The following is a 19,744-nucleotide window of genomic DNA, read 5'->3' on the forward strand; positions in this document are numbered from 1 at the left end:
AATACCATTAGTTATATCATTAAAGAAACTACAAGCCTTAAGAACATTCATATTGCCCATCATGGCTAAATTGCAACATGATAGGTTATCCATTGCTAGGTTATTTAACACAAAAGGGGTTAGTTTATCAAAAAGTTGGTGTTCTTTTGCATGCTCTAGTGCCTCCTTTGCCATCTTATGTGCTACCGTGTTTCCTTCTCGAAAGTTATGGCTGATTTTCGGCTGCTTCAACTGGTGCATTAACCACCTGCATATAGTCGAGTTGTGAGGAACACAGTCAGTTTGTAGTGCCTTGATTACCTCTGTTGCGTTCGATGACCAAGGGTATATATCCTTGAGTTAGTGCAATCGTGAGGCCTTCCTTGAGAGGTTCTAATTCTGCGTGTAGGGGGAGCTTGAGGGGCAGGAGTGTTGATATCCCATTATCCAGTTTCCCGTATTATCTATATATACTCCTCCTATTCCTCCCATATTTGAATTTTCTTTGAAAGCGCCATCTAGGTTTAATTTGAAAAAATTTTGAGGTGGTTTGTGTCATGCAACCTTAATTGCATGGGAATGAGCAGTGTAGTGTTCTTTTATGGTGAGGAGCTTATACTTTATTGTTAGAGAAATTGCATATGTGGGATTATAATTCATATATATGTCTGAATTATTATTATTATTTCGGTTTAGCAAAATACTCCACATGACAAAGGGGTAGAAATCCTTCCATGTAAGGTAAGGAGAGGGAGTGGTTGAGTTTAAGTTTCTAATATTGTGGAGTCAGTGCGTGACATTTTGATTGGTAGAAATTTTTAAGCCCTTTGTTGCCCAATAATGCACGACTGCTTTACACTCTGTAAAAATATGCTCGATGGTTTCATCTTCCTTTTTACACACCGGACATATAGGGTCAATATTCAAGCCTATATGGTTAAGGTATAATCGAGTGGGTATCTTGTTATGTAGTCATTTCCACAGTAAGAATTTTATCTTATTTGGGCAGCATGTATCCCAATTCCACTTAAAGTCATCAGAGTTGTTTTCATTTGATTGAATTAATTTATAGCAACTTTTTGACGAGAACATTCCATTTCCCGTTAATTCCCAGTAATGGGAGTCATAAGATTTATCTAGAGGATAAATTGAAAGGATAGCATTCCGAATGGATTGGGGTTGGTCAAAGGTAATTTTTGTTAAATCCCATTTATTATCTGACCGAAAGTCTTTGATGGTAAGGTTATTGCTAGGAATTGTGAGAGGTCCCTCTATTTGATGTCTTAGCAAAGGAGATTTAGGGATCCAGTTTGAATCCCAAATGTTCATAGATGAATTTGTGTGTGGGATCCATTTTAATCCCTTATTTTTTACCCTCTTACCACACTTTTCCAAATGAAGGATGTGTTTTTTAGATTTTTGGAGGAGCCATAAAGCGAGGTTAGAGTTTTTTGACCAAGGGTATTTTGTGTTATGAATGAGTCTCCAGGAGAGGTTTGCCAAGGTTACTAGATTTTTTTCTTTCGCTGAGTGGTTGCCAAGCCCCCCTGCTTTTGTCCCTTGTTAAAGTATCCCAAGAGACTAGGTGAATCTTTTTTGAGTTGATTGTGGATCCCCAAATGAAATTTCTCTGGATTTTGTTAATGTGTTTGATAATCTTTGTAGGAAGATAGTTATACTGCATGACATGGTTTGGAATATTGTTTAGGGAAGCGGAGGCAAGGGTGGTTCTTCCTGCCATGTTAAGAAAATTTGATTTCCGGGAGGCCAATTTATTTACCATATTATCAAGGATAAAGCGGTAATCGAAAGAGCTAGGTTTGTTGTTTGTAATAGGAAAGCCTAGGTATTTTCCAAAAAGATTGTTATTTTTTAATAGTTTTGCCAAAGCCTTGGAAGTATGAACGGGACAGTTTTTGGAGACAATTATTTTGGATTTTGAGAATTTATTTTTTGGCCTGGCAATTTGCAAAAAGAGCTTACGCAATTGAGAATAGTGTTGGGGGATTTTGTCAATTTTGCACATTAGAGTTAAATCATATGCATAGAATAGATGAGATTATTGACATTGGTTCTTTCCCATTTTGATAGGAGACCATGAACCAATATCAACTTGGTGGTTGATCTGAATGGAAAGCATTTTCATATAAAGGATAAAAATATAGGGAGATATGGAGTCTCCTTGCCTAATACCTCTACTGGGAGAGAAAAATTTGCTCTTGGTACCATTAACCAAGACTGATATCTTGTTGATTGTGACACAAGACATAATTAGGGAAGTTTTATAGAAAATTAAAATGGCAAAGGGTTCTGTATATAAAAGACCCTTCTAAATGGTCAAAAGTCTTTTCTCCGTCTATTTTCAAGACCATGTTTGCTTTTGTACCTTTTTGTTTGTGCATTTTAAGCATTATCTCCTTGTTAGAAATTTTTTAAAATCTAAGTTCTACAATTTATTTATTTTTCAAAAGAGATTAGGGTTTTCTAAGAAAGTGAATTAATCCACCCCTCATTTCCCTACTCCTAAATGTGAGGAATATTATAAAAATTATTAAAGAGTGAAATGAGATCTTTAGAGTAATAAAATGTAACTGTATCGTGTAACGCAATAAGAATGGAAACCAAGACTTAGACCTTGTTCTCGTATATGCCTAAAATTATTATTAAAATGCTATGGAAAAAGTTCATAATGAAACCAAGCTAAAATGTTAAGAGTTGTTGTCGCGTGATTAGGAGGTTACAATTCAAGCCATGAAAATAATTTTTTACAAAATGCAAGGTAAGAAAATTGATATAAATATAATATGATTTGATATTTTCTCTTAACCCCGCATATAATTAGCAGGAGCTTAATGTATCCAATTGTCCTTTTAATGAAGGTGTTTTAAGTTTGAAAGATTTTATAATGTGGTAAAACAACACCATAAGTACATAACTTACTGGAAAATTCTTAAATCTATAAATTTCACTCAAGGTTCAAATGTTGAAATTATAGTCATACAAAGCCACACAAATTTACAATATGAACCACATCTTATCATCGTAAAATAAGTATGTGTTTGATGTTTATATATTTTTTAACTCATATACTCAATAGAGTAGCAGTAACAATAGCACCTCTCATTAATATCCAATTTATATGTACATACCAACGAGGGTTGTAGTGGAGTTGTAAGTACTCCGTCATCCTTAACCAGTGCTCTCGGATTCGAGTCCTAGGTATAAAGTTACCTTTGTTAGAGAGCGTTTTACCCCCAATATAGGAATTTCCGATACGAACAAGAATTTTGTTGAGCCCTAATGACAGTACCGGAGGCGGACACCGGTGAGAAACCAAAAATAAAAAAAAACAAAAAAAACCTATATGTACATTAATTGTACACTATAGCTTGATCTACGTACAACCTCCTTTAAGCGTAAATTAAATACATAGCTTGTAGACACAACTATAGGAAACAGTAATAAAGTATTAGTGTTAGGCATAGTACATTCACTTTAATAATTAGGAGTACCAAACTTTCATTTCTGCGCTGCGTTTATTGAATAAAAACTTGTTTTTTTTTTCTGTCTTATTGTAATTTCTATTAATTCAAGGGAAAAAAAAGTATACCTCACAAGTAACATAGCAAAAATAGCATTGGCAGCTTAGAATTGCTGCCTAATAAAGATTTCCAACAAGAGCTACTTACCAAACTATATTAAATAAAGCTTAATTAAATGCTTGAATTTTAGATAAAAGCAAATATATTATAAACTGCCTCGTCAATATGGATAACTTTAAAAAATGATTTTTTTTAAAAAAATTAACTAATAGTATTTTTATTAATGTGTCTAAATTACACTTCAACAACAACCATATTCAAATTATTTCACTGCCAAGACAGATTAAAGCTTTACTGAAGAATGATCACGATGACTTCTTTATTTCAAAAAAAGATTTCTCCTCATTAAAAAATATGGCCGTTTGTTTTAAGGGATTAGGTATATTATCTCGGTATAAATTTTGAGATTAATGTATTGTTTGATGCATTTATTTATATAGTATAGTTAAAATACTAACAGTCAATGAAAAATGAAATCACAGAAAGAGATAACTCAATACACAGAGATAGCAACAGGGGATCTCCCAGGATAACGTCCCGTAGTCCAAAACGTAAATGTACAGAGGATCTCCCAGGATACCGTCCCGTAGTCCAAATCGTAAATGTGCAGGGGGATCTCCCGGAATACCGTTCCGTTGTCCCAAAGTAAACATCCAGTACAGGGAGATCTCCCGGGATACCGTCCCGTAGTCCCAAATATTAATGTGTAGGGGGATCTCCCGAAATACCGTTCCGTCGTCCCAAAGTAAACATGCAGGGGGATCTCCCGGAATACAGTTCCGTAGTCCCAAAATAAATACACAACTGTCTCAACAAGAAAATCTACAGTTCTATTCAAGTTCGTATCAAGAAACAGGTAATTCCTACTCTAAACATGCTACACGGAATCCAAGTAAGCAGTTAAAGCAGATAAGACAGTTAAGTCACATAAGCATGCTTTCCTAAGCTAAACAGGAGGCTTCACATATTAGTGTTGCTCAATTAAAGGAAAACATAGATATTTACTTAATGAAAATGGAATTTTTCAATAATTAGCACGTGTACGCACTCGTCACCTCACGTACACATAATTCATATAACAACAGTACCAAAATCCTAAGGGGAGTTCCCCCACACAAGGTTAGGCAAGTCACTTACCTCGAACCAGCTGAAAATCAATCTGATATCACGTTGTCGCCACGAGTATCTAACCCCGAGTGGCCCAAATCTAATCAAATCAATTGCATAACGTAAATATATCTACAAGCAACTAATTTAGCTAATGAATTTAAAGCTACAGTGAGAAATTAGGAAAACGCCCAAAAATCCTCCCGGACCCACGTCGGAATCAGATAAAAGTTACCAATTTAGAACACCCATTCACTCACGAGATTGCTCGTCCAAAAATTATTCAATTCCGATGCCTAAAACTCGATCAAAATCCAAAAACTCGATTGCGGAACTTTTTCCCCAAATTTCGATTTTTCCACTCAAATTCCTTGATTAGATTGAGAAAATTACTAGAGATCGATGAAATATAAACGAAATAGGGTTAGGAATCGTTACCCACTGATTCCTCTTCAATCCTCACAAAATCGCCTTCTCCGAGCTAAAAATCAAATTTGGTATTATGAACATCAAACCCGCGAAATTTCCTATTTCTGCCCAGCGATTACTGCATCTGCAATCATGGGGCCGCATCTGCGTTCCCGCACCTGCGAAAAAAGTATCGCGCTGTGAAATCCACTTATCCGGGCTGGGGCCACATCTGCGGTCACTTGGCCGCATCTGCGTTTCCCTAGCCGCGCCTGCGGTCCCTGATGCACAAATCCAATTCCGCTTCTGCGATTCACTCAGCCGCTTTTGCGGCACCGCACCTACGGTCCAAGATCCGCAGGTGCCAAAACAACATGTTCAGCAACTTCAGAAATTGTCTAAGTCCAAATTAAAATCCGTTAAGCATCCGAAACTTATCCCAGGCCCTCGGGACCTCAACCAAATATATCAACCAATCCTAAAACATCATACAAACTCAGTCAAGTCCTCAAATCACATCAAGCAACGCTAAAATCACAAATCGCCCTCCAATCCAAACCTAATGAACTTGAATTTTAAAAATTCTACATCCGATGCCGAAACCAACCAAACCACGTCCGATTGACCCCAAATTTTGCACACAAGTCATATTCAGCACTACGGACCTACTCCAACTTCCGTAATCGGATTCTGACCCCGATATCAAAATTTCACTATTGGCCTGAAACTTCACAAATTCAACTTCCGCCATTTCAAGCCTAAATAAGCTACGGACCTCCAAAATACAATCTGAACACGCCACTAAGCCCAAATTACCCAACGGAGAAAACGGAATCAACGGAATTCCATTTCGGAACGGTCTTCACACTGCTCCGACTACCGTCCAAATTCTAAGACTACTCTCATTTAGGGCCTAAGTGTCCCAAAACTCTCCGAAACTCAAGATGAACCATCCCGGCAAATCACAACAACAGAAAAAGATACGAGGAAAGCAGCTAATAGGGGTTCAGGGCGTTAATTCTCATCGTTATATTAGGGTTTGTTACTTGGTGGCTAAGCCACTTTTACCATATAAATAGAGGGGTCCTATTCTATTGTAATTCATCCCAAATCAATAAGAATTCTCTCTCTCTCTCTCTCTCTCTCTCTCTCTCTCTCTCTTCTTCTTTTAATGTTTCGTAACATGTTATCAGCACGAGACTCTAACTGTGACGACCCGACCCGTCGTCTCATGAGTTACCGCTCCNTCTCTCTCTCTCTCTCTCTCTCTCTCTCTCTCTCTCTCTCTCTGTCTCTCTATCTCTCTCTCTCTCTCTCTCTCTCTCTCTCTCTGTCTCTTTGCAATATTCTTCTTTTATTATTTTATAACACATTATCAACACGAGACTCTAACCAATTAAGTATAGGCACCTGCTTTGGTCACCAGGCTTTGGGGAATAAATTCTGGATTTAAGGTAAGTATTTTATTTTATTTTTCTCTTTTAAATTCTTGAAATTCTATAATTTGATTTTAAATACAAGCAAAGACAATAAATTTTGATTATAACTCTATAGAGTTTGTGAGAAATTATAATCACCCGAAATGGTAAAATTTCTATGTCTTGTCATGATCAAATTCATGTATGATTATGAGCACAAGAAGTGAAAACCCGTCTCATTGAATTTGCTTCATTCTCAATACCTTAAGAGAATGTGATAGCACTATGTGATAAGTCTGAAAGAAGACAAAATTATTACCCTGAAGGTATCAATGGATGTGAACGTGTCAATAGACGAAATTATAATCGTCATCATTGTGGTAACGAGAACAATAAGGATTCTCAAAATAACCATTCACTCTGTGAAAGTATTTTTTGTCATCAATTTGACATCAGATTTTGTAAAGCACATATAATTGATTATGGTCCATTCATAATGTGAATGTGACAACATGTGATTTATGAATACATATTCATTCTTGAAAGAATAAAACGTGCTAGTGGTAGTGAATATACCACACTCTCCTCTAGAAGGAGGTTTGAGAGGAAATAAGAAAATAATGTCATTATTATGGCATGTGATCACTGGTCATGTACCTATTGTACCCCAAAATATTTTGCTAATATGATTATTAAAGGGGTAACAGTAATGCAAGAAACAAATCTTGCATATAATTTTGATCATGACCATACTGGTCACGTACCTATTGTACACCATATGGATGTTGATGAATACATGGTAGTACCAAATTAATTGAGAGATCTAGAAGAGCCAATCATTACTATTTTGGAGGAATACAATTGATTATCATGTCAATTTATTGTGTCGTAGTAAGTCTCAATGAAACTTAATCGAGTTTCTAAAGTATTCGCGAAAGCGGTTGGTTATATTGAGACTATAAATAAAGGAAATATTTAATATCTTCTATTACTACAACTTGTAGCGGGGTAATATATATATGAAAAGTTACCCGCTTTATTCTCCATTTTGTACTACACAAATAAAAGAATTACCGCAATAAAGTGGATGTTTATTGATATAAAAACACGTATCATAATAAACCTGAAGTTTATTGATAATTGCACACGTCATAGTGTACCTGAACTTTATCAATATTGATAATTTATTCGGTTGGCATAATTGGTTTAGCCATGTTAATTTAAGTATGATGTGTAAAAATAAAAGAGAATTCACATGGGTAAATATTAAAGAACTAGAAAATTTTGTACGAATTCTCTAGACCAATTAAAATTGGGATTGCGTCCCATAAATACTGGAAATATCAAAGGTGAATATGGGCACATTCACCTGCCATGTATCACATAAGATGCATCTACGAGATAGTTACATGTGCGATTATTATTAACCCGCAACCTAATGTTTGCAAGGTAACTTGCTCAATAATTTAATTTAGAGCATAATTTTCAGATTTTCTATTCAAGATAGTTTATCTTAATAAGTTGGTTTACATCACAACTAGTTTAGCAAGATAATATGTTGAATGCCAATAGTTAAACTATTGCTCATGAGAACAAAGTTATCTATATCGAATTGATATACGTTATATACGAAAGTATATTACATTCTCCCCTCACAAGTGCTTCGGGGTCAAGAACCAAATAATTGCATCGTATTACTATTAATGTGCAATGTGTATTTTGTTTAGCACCAAAATGCACAAAGATGGATTTCCAAAGTTGAGGAAGCAAGTTAGTTTTTCTAACATGAGGGAGAGATATGATACAACAGTTGAGAAAAAGTTACATGGTATGAATTATTATTTATACATCTAGATACTCGAATAAGATAAAATGAACTTGAAGTTCATAAAAAGATAATTCATTTGCAATATATTGCAAATCATGCTAGATGCATTTGCTGACCTAAAGAAAGTAACTACATTCTCACTGCATATGCTCCTATTAGAATAAGACATAGAAGGACAAAGTCTATGGTACGCTTAAAGCGTATACACAAATCGGTTTCAAATAAACTTCTTCACAAGAAGATGAGCAAATGATCATAATAAGGAGGAAAGTGATCTGAAGATCACTTGATATAACACTTCATAAAACCTCAGGAGAGGTTCAGGTACCTGAAAATATGAAGATATCTTTATGTTATGTCTTTCTAAAAAAATATTGGAACCGATATAAAATGTTCGTAGACGACATGTATCACAGCGCTAAGTATAGATGAGGATCTTAGGTCTGTCGAATACGGACACAAAAATATTTGCCAAATGGAAGAGACACAATTCGAATAGAATTTGTTTCATATGAAAGACATGTAGTTCAAACAGTTGAAAGTATAAAGTCAATGGTGTGTGCAATTATCTTTATCTATCTTATTTGTCTGGCATGATATAAAAACTTGAGATGAATCTAAAATCTATTCATATGGCTTATATGACAATCCCTAAAGGATTTAAATTGCTTAAAGCATATACAGTTCTTGATTTTGAAGTACCACATTTTAAGTGCAGTTTGTGCACATATGTATCTTGCTATAACTATAAGCATGATAATATGATAGCGAGAATCTCTATGGTGATATTGAAAAGGCCATTCCAGGAAATTATATGAAGACATTACATGTCTATCAAGAATGATGATTTCAAGGTGCAACTTATTTATTCAAGTTAATATGGCTGACTTGTTTATCAAATCTCTACCAACGATCTTTTGAAGATGGTGCACAAGATTAGAATGCGAAGGCTCGAAGATGTGAATTGATGCTCTCATTAGGGGGAGTAAATATGCGTTGTACTCTTTTTTCCCTTACAAGGTTTTGTCCCTATGGGTTTTCCTTGTAAGGTTTTTAACGAGGCGACCAAAAGGCGTATTTCTAAACATGTGTACTCTTTTTCCTTCTCTAGAATTTTTTCCCACTGGATTTTATTTTAGTTAAGGTTTTAACGAGACACATTATCTGTTGAATAGACTTTCAAGAGGGGGGGGGGGTGGGGTGTTATAAATAATATTTTATTTATGGTGAATGTCTATATTTTAGAGAGATCTTAGGGTTTGTTACTTGGTGGCTAAGTCACTTTTTCCCTATAAATAGAGCGGTCCTATTCTATTGTAATTCATCCCAAATCAATAAGAACTCTCTCTCTCTTTCTTTGCAATATTCTTATTTTATTGTTTTATAACATATTTAACTTTTTGAGGAATTTTGTCGAACACATGGAGGGGCGGAATATGCTTTGGCCTTTAATATTAGTGAGATGTGTCTAAGGGGTCATTTGGTAGGAAGTACAAGTATAATGCTGAATAGAGTATATTAGCAGTACTGGTATTAATTTTGTCGGGATTAGTTATGCTAGCATTAACTATGTTGAGATTATTTCTTATCCACAGTATGGTTTAGTATATTAAAGCATTGCAAAATTCTTAAAAAAAAGTTAGTTGTTTACAAAAATATCCTCCACATTCTTTAACTTTGTACAATTTATTTGATGGGTAATTATGTCTTTAACCATGCTTATGCAAGTATTAAAAATCCCTACATTGGTAATACCATAGTTTGCTATGTATTAGTTATAATACATAGGATAATACCAAATAAGATAACTAATACATGCATTAGTTATATATAGGTTAAAAAAATATACCAAACAAAGGGTTAATAATGCACAAAGTTAATACTTGCATTGCTTTTTTTAATAACTCCCGCCAAACGACCCCTAAGTGTGTTAAATTTTCAATATTTCAATTAGTGCATGATAAAAAATATTATTTAACTTGCTATTTTTGAAGAATTTCAAAAGTATGTTATTTATATTAGTGATATGTAACTTTTGGAAAAGACCTAGAGTGTAATTATTTTTTTTAAAATGTTATAATATAAGATAACACTATGTTAAAATTAAGTTTTAGTAAAGATGCGAATAACATGAATAAATGAATATGCCATCAATTTCGGTATTTCTTGTATAAATTTTAGTTCCCTTCTCCACCTTTACTCTGTTTTCATTCTTATCTAACTCAAAAGAGTCCAAGTTTAAGACACAATCCCTTAAACATATATCTCTATATTTGTCGTATACTCTCCACTTTCTCTATTGTTTTGTCCTTCTTCTACCCTTTGTCAAATTTCCACCTTTAAACCTTGATACAATAAAACCCCTTCACTCTCCTCCTCCTCCCTGCGCCGCCGCAATGCAAGCTCAATTACTTTCCCCACCCACCTACCACCCTACCCCCACCACCCCCACCACCACCATTTTCCCAAAATGTAGGCCCCACTTCAAGAAACCACCCACCTTCACCATCAAAGCCACCACCACCACCTCCACACCCCCACCACCCCCACAAACCACCACTCAAAAACTCAACAGATACAGTAGCCGTATAACTGAACCAAAATCCCAAGGTGGGTCACAAGCAATTCTATATGGTGTAGGATTAACTGATGAGGATATGAGTAAACCCCAGATAGGAATTTCTTCAGTTTGGTATGAAGGAAATACATGTAATATGCATTTGTTGAAATTAGCTGAGGCAGTGAAAGAAGGGGTTCAAGAAGCTAATATGGTTGGGTTTAGGTTTAATACTATCGGTGTTAGTGATGCTATTAGTATGGGGACACGTGGCATGTGTTTTAGTTTGCAGTCAAGGGATTTGATTGCTGATAGTATTGAAACTGTTATGTCTGCTCAGTGGTATGATGGGAATATTGCTATTCCTGGTTGTGACAAAAATGTAAGCCTCTTTTTACTTTTTTCTGCAAGAATTTTAAAAAAATTTACACCCTTTTGTTCTATTTGTTATTTCTTGATAAAAGATGCAAACTTTGCTATTGTTGTGTAGTAAAGATGCTAGCTTTGTTATTTTATAGGTATATTTCTTGAAGCATATGACCGACCCCAACTTGTTTGGTACTGAGACGTAGTTGTTGTTATTGTTGTTTGAATGAAGATGCAAGTTTTGGTTCAGTTTGGTGTGAAAGAAATACTTGTGATAAAAATGTGAGTCTTTTTCTACCTTTTTTCTACAAGAATCTAAAAAAAGATACTTTTTTATTGATGTTCTTGATATTTGGGAAATTCTGAGTTAGTATTTGGGCATTGGGAATTATTTCTTGGATAAAAGATGCAATATAAAAGATGCAAACTTTGCTATTCTTGTTTTGGATAAAAGATGCAAAATTTGCTATTATGATGGAGAAAAGATTTCAGCTTTGCAACTGTATAGGTATATTTGATGCATTTGCTGTTTTACTTTCAAAGAATATAATGTCTATGCTTGTACAGACAATCTTTTGTCTAAGTTCAATCTCTTATAGTACTATATGGATAAGATTCCTGGTTGATTTCCTGCAGTATTGGATGTATATGTTTCTTCGAAACATGATACTTTTGGTTAGAAGTGTATAGAGAAGTATAATGCTTTTAAGATTTTGCATAAAAGTTTGTGGATTTTTTTTTCCAGTTTGACCAAGCAAAAAGATGAATTCCAGCATATTAGGTGACTTTCTGTTGTGAAGATTTATTCGGTTATGCAATTACTTCAGAATACCAAATATTTTTATTTGACATGTTACATGGTTTTTCAAAAAAGTTGTTTCTTTGAACTGCTATGGTTATAACTCACTCAAGTGAAATTGTAATCTGTTTCAAGATTTCACATAGCAATTTATGATATAATTCCGGCATGTTTGTGATTTCTTGCAACTTCCTTACTTCCTACATTTTCAGTGTTCCTTTTCACTAAATTTTTGCCTATCTGTATGCACATTCTATGGTATTGTAGTTCTATTTTTCGTGGAGAGAAAATGTTAAGAGGACCCAAACCATTGAGCTAACCCCCCTAATCGTTTCCTACTGTTGTCTACTGCAGCTGCATTGCATGCTGTATCTCTTCGAAATGATAATCTATTGTTGTTGTATGGCAGATGCCAGGCACAATTATGGCGATGGGAAGACTAAACAGGCCAAGTATCATGATATACGGTGGAACCATTAAGGTCAGATTGGAACCCTCATGTTTGAATTCTTTCTCGTGCGTCGAAAGCCTCTCTTCATGTAGAGTAGATGTTATCTTCTGAATAATTGCTGCTTGAAACCATTCCATGGCTTCCAATATTTAGTTGAGAATAGTTAAGTTGAATAATTGTGGTGACTAAACAAAAAGGGAGATAACTAGGACAACATGCTTTATTTACTCAGAACTCCCATAATTAATAAGAGAATAGGGTAAAGTAAGACATTTAGTCCATCAAAGAGAGGCGGAGAAGAGAGTTAGCTTGACACGTCTTGGAGTTTGTTTTTCAACTTACTTGATAGGAGACAAGGAAGATTAACTTTCAGGAGGAATATGGAAAAAGAAAAGGGAAAGGAAAGCAGTGTAGCATTTGATATCTACGTTTTGATGTATCTGTGTTAGCCCCTTGGTGTAGTGGCTCTTTTGCACCTTCAATCCTTCATTTACATGGTCTTTTGCACAGTGTATGCAACAGAACTTGTTTGGTTTACTTGAGGGGTTTCTTTTGTCTTTCCTGCTAAACTTTTTGATTTGGTATTAAGATTGATCAAATTCTTTGGAAATCCCTTATGTTGATTTTAGGAGATGATATGCTGTTTCCACTATGTCTTGAGTGAAGAAGTTGTATATTTAGTGAAAAAAAATTCTTGAAGATGATTGTGGTCTGTTGTCTGGTGCAAAGCCACAGGACCATGTATCTTTTTCAATCCAATGATGACAGAGCTACATATCCGTCTTGTAAATTTCTCGTATATCACTAAAATTTTATTTTTTTAAAATCCCAAAAGCATTTCCGTCTAAAAATTTTTATCCCAAAAGCTTTTTTACAAATTATTAAGAGATTTTCTTATAAAATGTATACATAGTCGCTAAATATTCAATAAACGTTAACAACTAAAACAGGTCAAGAAATACATGTATTTCTTGATTGTTCCTTAATTTTCCATTGCATCAAAGAGAAAATTTTTGTTGCATCAAGAAATGCAAATGCAAATGGTAGAGAACTTGTTATAGATGGCGTAGGAGACAGCAATCCAAATAGCGCATTGCGGAACATGTCAAGTTGGACTAGCCAAGAATCTATATAGACTAAGCTGTCTTGCTAGGAAAGAAGGTGGAGGGAATATTTAGAGGATGGGAATTGGAATAAGTGAATGAAATATGAAGGATCACTTTCTTTGGATTAGCTGCTAGAAGGAGAGAAAAAGAGTGGGAAAGATTAGAAATGACATAAGCTGCTTGTAAGCTTCTAAATATCTGCTGTATGACGACTATAAAATGCCAACACGTCAATTAGTTCATTGCTTAATCATAAGGGTGACCAACTCTCAAAAAATAATGCTAAATAGAAAATGACATAGAAGGTTAACAATATTAGACTCTTGCGAACATAATGACAAGTAATGATATTTAAGAGCATTTACTGCATCACATGTTGATCTTTTGTTCTGTTTTCTTCCGAGTTATTGTTGATCCTTTACCCTTTCCTGATTTACAGCCTGGTCATTTTCAAGGGCACACATTCGACATTGTATCCGCTTTCCAGGTATGTCTGCTGGATTGCCAGTGTGCTGTTCTAGTGTCTTCTTATTGCTCCATTTAGCAATTCTTCTTTGGATGATTATTGTTGTTTAATAATTAAAGCATTTACTTTGAAACACAGTAAGGAGTTATGGCAAAAGCTTTACTAGATTACTATTCTAATGAAATTAGGAAGGCTATGAAAAGTTCTTAGGCATTTAAATTTTCTACTCTGACCCAATATGACACATAGATATTAAACATTTCCTAGCCTGTGTCATTCCCTCTAAACATATCCGATTTCTCTTCTGTATATCATCTTCTGTAGGAGGGTGGTCTTTACTGTAGATTTCAATGATCAGGATGCTGATGTTATTGGGGGGTGCACGCACATGTGTGTGTGTGTATATATATGTGTGTGTGTGTGTGTGTGTGTGTGTATTATCAACGAATGCATTGTTGAAGCACATTTTATGTCCATGTGACATTCTGTGGCAACTGGCTAATCTTTTTCTTGACAAAAAGCCATTCCCATTTATGAGTTGTCAGTAACATCCTTAATTCTATTAGTGGATACTCTTGTTTGTAAACACATTTAAATGTTGTTCTTGCGCAGCTTTTGATGTGCTGGAGTTGTAGTTATTATGGTTTATATGATAGAAACATGCTGTTTGACTTGATTTTTTTTGAGTATGAGAAAACTAAACTTAAAAGACAGCTTTTTCTAACATTTTTCAATCACCGATCTTCAATTCTGTAAGAACTTTGGCGGTACCAATTTTTCTGCTTTCATTTTACTTACAGGTGTATGGAGAGTATGTTAGTGGTTCTGTTAGTGATGAAGAAAGGATGAATGTAGTTCGTAATTCATGTCCTGGTGCGGGGGCTTGTGGTGGAATGTATACAGCAAACACCATGGCATCTGCTATTGAGACATTGGGCATGTCACTGCCTTATAGGTATAAAAATGTGTTGTAGTTACTTAAACTTTGTTTATCAAGAATTATTGCTAATGAGTCCTTTCTTCGTCTCCTTTTCAAAACCAAAGCTCTTCCACACCAGCTGAAGACCCACTGAAGTTGGATGAGTGCCGCCTAGCGGGAAAATATCTTCTGGAATTGTTGAAGATGGACTTGAAACCTCGAGATATCATCACAAAAAAGTCACTTCGAAATGCAATGGTGATGGTCATGGCGCTTGGTGGATCAACAAATGCTGTACTGCATTTAATTGCTATTGCAAGGTAGCAACTTTTCCGCAGAGTTACTTTACTTTTGCTATGAGTATGTGAGTCATGATTTGCATATCTCCGCAGATCTGTTGGCTTGGAATTAACTCTAGATGACTTCCAGAAGGTTAGCGATGCGGTTCCCTTCCTTGCCGATCTGAAGCCTAGTGGAAAATATGTTATGGAGGATGTGCACAAGGTTTGTAGAATACTATATGTGCCAATATATTTTTAGTTTTGGTTATATGGCATTCACTGCTGTCGATTTTGTTCTGATGAATGAGCTTAATTATGTAGATTGGAGGTACACCTGCAGTCATTCGCCACCTGTTGGAGCTTGGGTATTTGGACGGGGACTGTATGACTGGTAATTTTCTTTGATGATTATTAGTAGATATTTTGTTGTACTGGTCAATCTAATAATTGGTGGTACTCATTTGACTAACTCCTTGATTTGTAGTCACGGGAAAGACTCTTGCTGAAAACGCAAAGCTATTTCCTTCTTTAGCTGAAGGTCAGGTAGGTCTTTTTTCCAACGGCTGCTTTCCATTTGGTGCGGTGATGTTTTTGTCATAGGTTTGTTGCCTCCTGATGGAAATTAGGATACTCAGTTTTGTCCATCTTTTTTTGTTTTCTAGCAAATTATAAGACCATTGTCCAACCCCATCAAAGAAACGGGCCACATTCAGATATTATATGGAAACCTTGCACCAGACGGTAGCGTAGCAAAGATCACTGGGAAAGAAGGGATGTACTTTTCTGGTATGTTATATTATTTAGAACTAGAATTTAATATTTTTGTGTGTCTCGGATGCTGTTTGTTTGCCTCTTGAAAATATAACAATCACGGGAACTTGTGCATCAGGCCCCGCCCTAGTGTTTGAAGGAGAGGAAGCTATGATTGCGGCTATCTCAGAAGACCCTTTGAGATTTAAGGCAAGCAAGCTAATCCCTTTCCCTGTCATTTTTTTTCATTTACTTATGTCCTGATAAACTGTGCAATGGAGTGGGAGACTACATAAGTGCAAAAGCATCAATTTCTTAGGAGCATTAGAGCATTCGTAGCTCAGACAAGACCAGTGCATTGAGTAATAGTAAATATTGAAATTTTTTGAAGTCCAATAGACAAAAGGGTTACAAACATTTACTATTAAATCAATACTATCTTGGATGGATCAATTTTAAATTTTTTTCCCTTTTCTAGGCATTTCGATAATAAAAAGAATATGAAAATATCAACAGTTGAAAGTTTTTTTTTCCTTTGAGGTATTTTGCCTAAGCTCTCGCATGTTAACCTATTACTACTATGAAAATAAGCCTTGGTCTCTTTTTTCCTATTCATACGTGTATTTCTTGAGGCAATGGTGTCATTGTATCCTTTATGGGTTTAGTTTTCCTCTCTTCCCAGGCACGGTGTTTATGCATGCCAATAGGCTTTTCGCAACAGAAACATCTGAAACATAAGTAGGTTTTTGATAAGGCAGCAAAGAAGTAAAGATGGAATCTCTGCTTTGTTTATGTGTCTTGTTGTATAAACTTACACTCTGCCCTATATATATATATATTGGATAAGTATATATTTGATAGGTAAAGTATATATTTTGTCGAAGTATCATGCCACTCTGTGTTACTTCTGCTGATTTCTTCAGTTTCATCTAGCATTTGGTCTCGTAGACGTCCATTGCATTTGCCTAAGCAGTAAAGTGTCATTTAAGCATTCTTTTACTCCAAATTCTCTTCTGCAACGCTGAAACTGTCAGTTATTAGTGATTTATTTTGCCTTTTCTGTTTGCTGGAAAGTAACTGCCTGCAATAGTTTGAGCTTATTTTTGAGCCAGTTCAAATATGGTGGATATTTGGTAGTCTAGACATCTTATCTGCATACCATCTTTCAGGGAAAAGTTGTTGTCATTAGAGGAGAGGGACCTAAAGGAGGACCAGGAATGCCCGAAATGTTGACACCGACAAGTGCCATTATGGGTGCAGGTCTTGGGAAGGTCCGTAATGCGAGATTTATTTCTTCCTCGTCTCTTTTTATTTTTGTCCTAGGCAAAATTTTTAAGGCATGTATTTACTAAAAGTTAAGGTTCTTATTCCTATTGTCTTCCTATTTGGATTTCATTTTGAAATCTGTTGCATGGCCTTAGCTCCTAGCTTTTGGTTTTTTCATGGTGCTGAATGTTTATTTTGTTTTCTTTTGGACCATAGGATTGTGCATTACTTACTGATGGAAGATTTTCGGGAGGTTCTCATGGATATGTTGTTGGACATATATGTCCTGAAGCACAGGTACATTAGCATTTGTTATTCAACTCGTTGCTTCTTTTAGCTCATGCTGTCATGCATACTTCCTTAAAAAATCAGCTGTCAAATATGTTAAACTACTATTATAGTTCCTAGTTTTGCGAAGGCAATCACTAGTTTTTAGTTGCCAAAGTTTCTTCACTAATATTCCGATTACAATCACTAGTTTTTAGTTGCCTAGGACTATTTCTCGTTTGTTTTTCGAACGTCCAATGTGGTCATGAAGATGTGATTGATACTTAAGCAGTCGCCTTTTAAGGCAAACATGTCAGAGAAATATTAGTATGTGATAACAGTCCTAAACCTTCAGAATAGCATAGAAGAGCCTGTTTGATCTTGGTTTATTGCCATTAAGAATTGTGCAATTCAAACCCTCACCAGGAAGGAGGTCCAATCGGTCTTGTTCAAGATGGAGACATAATTACAATTGACATTCAGAAGAGGAAAATGGACGTTCAGTTATCAGACGAGGAGTTTGAGCAGCGTAGAAAGAATTGGACTCCTCCTGCATATAAAGCCGACCGAGGGGTTCTCTACAAGGTACGTACGTGATTATTTGATACTGGAGAGATGTTGAACGCAAAAAGCGTTATACTGACATAATTATTTTTTTCTCTCCAGTATATCAGAAATGTGCAATCTGCTTCCAAGGGATGTGTTACTGATGAATAGACAAGAGAATCAGTTTTTATGAAAGCATAGAGTGAACCTGGGAGAAGCTTGATTTGTAGATTTTGCATGAAGCTGCAATTGGGGCATCTTCGCGGCTCGTAGCATATTTATTATAGAGGTTTATCCTTTTTATGTTTTCAGGTGTAACTCATATACAATGGTTCTTGTTTAGAGGTAGTGAGAGCATTGTTTTCTTCCGTTCTTTTTCCTACTTTGTCATTCTGGATATCTAGTTGTTCATTGGTTTTGATTTAAATTGTATAATGCTTGGTGAAATAATATTGGTAAAGGACAATCACTTCTACTTTTGGAAATTCCCAGAAGTTTGAAGTATCTCTGAGATTTGTTGCTGTCTATACGAATTTTTTTTCATAGCCATAGGTTTGGTCTGATGTTGTGCTCAACATGATCTTATGCTCAGAAATCAGAATCTGATGACTTTGGCTGACTTGAAGTTGAACAGAACATACTAAAACATTCCTACTCTTGAGAGCCAAACTATCTTTTGCCACGTTTCATGTTGAAATTGAAAAAAGAACAGCTCAGTACACAGTATTTGCGTCCACGCAGGGTTCGGGGAAGGGCTGCACCCTAAGGATGTGATGTGGACAGTCTGCTCTAATACAAGTATTAATGGTTGCTTGTACTGCTCGAAATCGTTACACGGAGACAACAAAACAATAACAACAACAACGACCCAGTAAAATCTCACTAGTGGGGTCTGGGGAGGGTAGCGTGTACGTAGACCTTATCCCTATCCCGAAGGAGTAGAGAGGTTGTTTCCGAAAGACTCTCGGCTCAAGAAGACAAAAAGAGACAATATCAGTATCACCACAGAAATCATAGGAAAAATAGCAACAACATGAAAACCAGAAGATAGATGCAAATCAAAAGCGATAGTCAATAAATAGACCTGGCACTATGAGAAACGAAAGAGTAGTAAAACATAACATTGCCACTAGCTATCTTAGACAAAAATCCTACCAGACTAGTCTCACAAAGGTACGAAGGCAAGACTCAACTACCCCGATCTCCACAGCTTCCTATCAAGGGCCATGTCCTCCGAAATCTAAAGCCTCGCCATTTCCTGTCTGATCATCTCTCCCCAATACTTCTTAGGCCGCCCTTTACCTCTTCTCGTGCCCTCCAAAGCCAGCCGCTCACACTTCCTTCTCGCTTCCCGCATCTTGTCATCAATGGGAGTCACGCGCACCTTCTCCCGAATATCATCATTCCTAATTTTATCCATCCAAGTGTGCTCGCACATTCACCTCAACATCCTCATTTCTGCTACTTTCATCTTCTGGATATGTAAGTTCTTAACAGGCCAACACTCAGCCCCCCATATATCATGGCTGGTCTAACCACCTCTTTATAGAACTTACCTTTGAGACAACAAACTACATGTTAAAATTGAAGTTTGTTATTTATTTGGGGATATTATATGGAGTTTTTGT

General features: G+C 35.8%; 1 protein-coding gene across 1 annotated transcript; it reads left to right on the forward strand.

Moving 5' to 3' along the window:
• LOC109229054 (dihydroxy-acid dehydratase, chloroplastic) lies at positions 10,561-18,629 on the forward strand. Its single transcript, XM_019394360.1, has 14 exons — positions 10,561-11,281; positions 12,474-12,545; positions 14,061-14,108; positions 14,888-15,042; positions 15,132-15,326; positions 15,399-15,510; positions 15,609-15,678; positions 15,772-15,830; positions 15,950-16,073; positions 16,177-16,247; positions 17,207-17,308; positions 17,520-17,600; positions 17,997-18,155; positions 18,237-18,629. The coding sequence occupies exons 1-14, from the start codon at positions 10,739-10,741 to the stop codon at positions 18,285-18,287; spliced, it is 1,842 nt and encodes a 613-aa protein (XP_019249905.1). The 5' UTR covers positions 10,561-10,738; the 3' UTR covers positions 18,288-18,629.

This window comes from Nicotiana attenuata, chromosome 7 (genome assembly GCF_001879085.1).
Source record: "Nicotiana attenuata strain UT chromosome 7, NIATTr2, whole genome shotgun sequence".
Lineage (NCBI taxonomy): Eukaryota > Viridiplantae > Streptophyta > Magnoliopsida > Solanales > Solanaceae > Nicotiana > Nicotiana attenuata.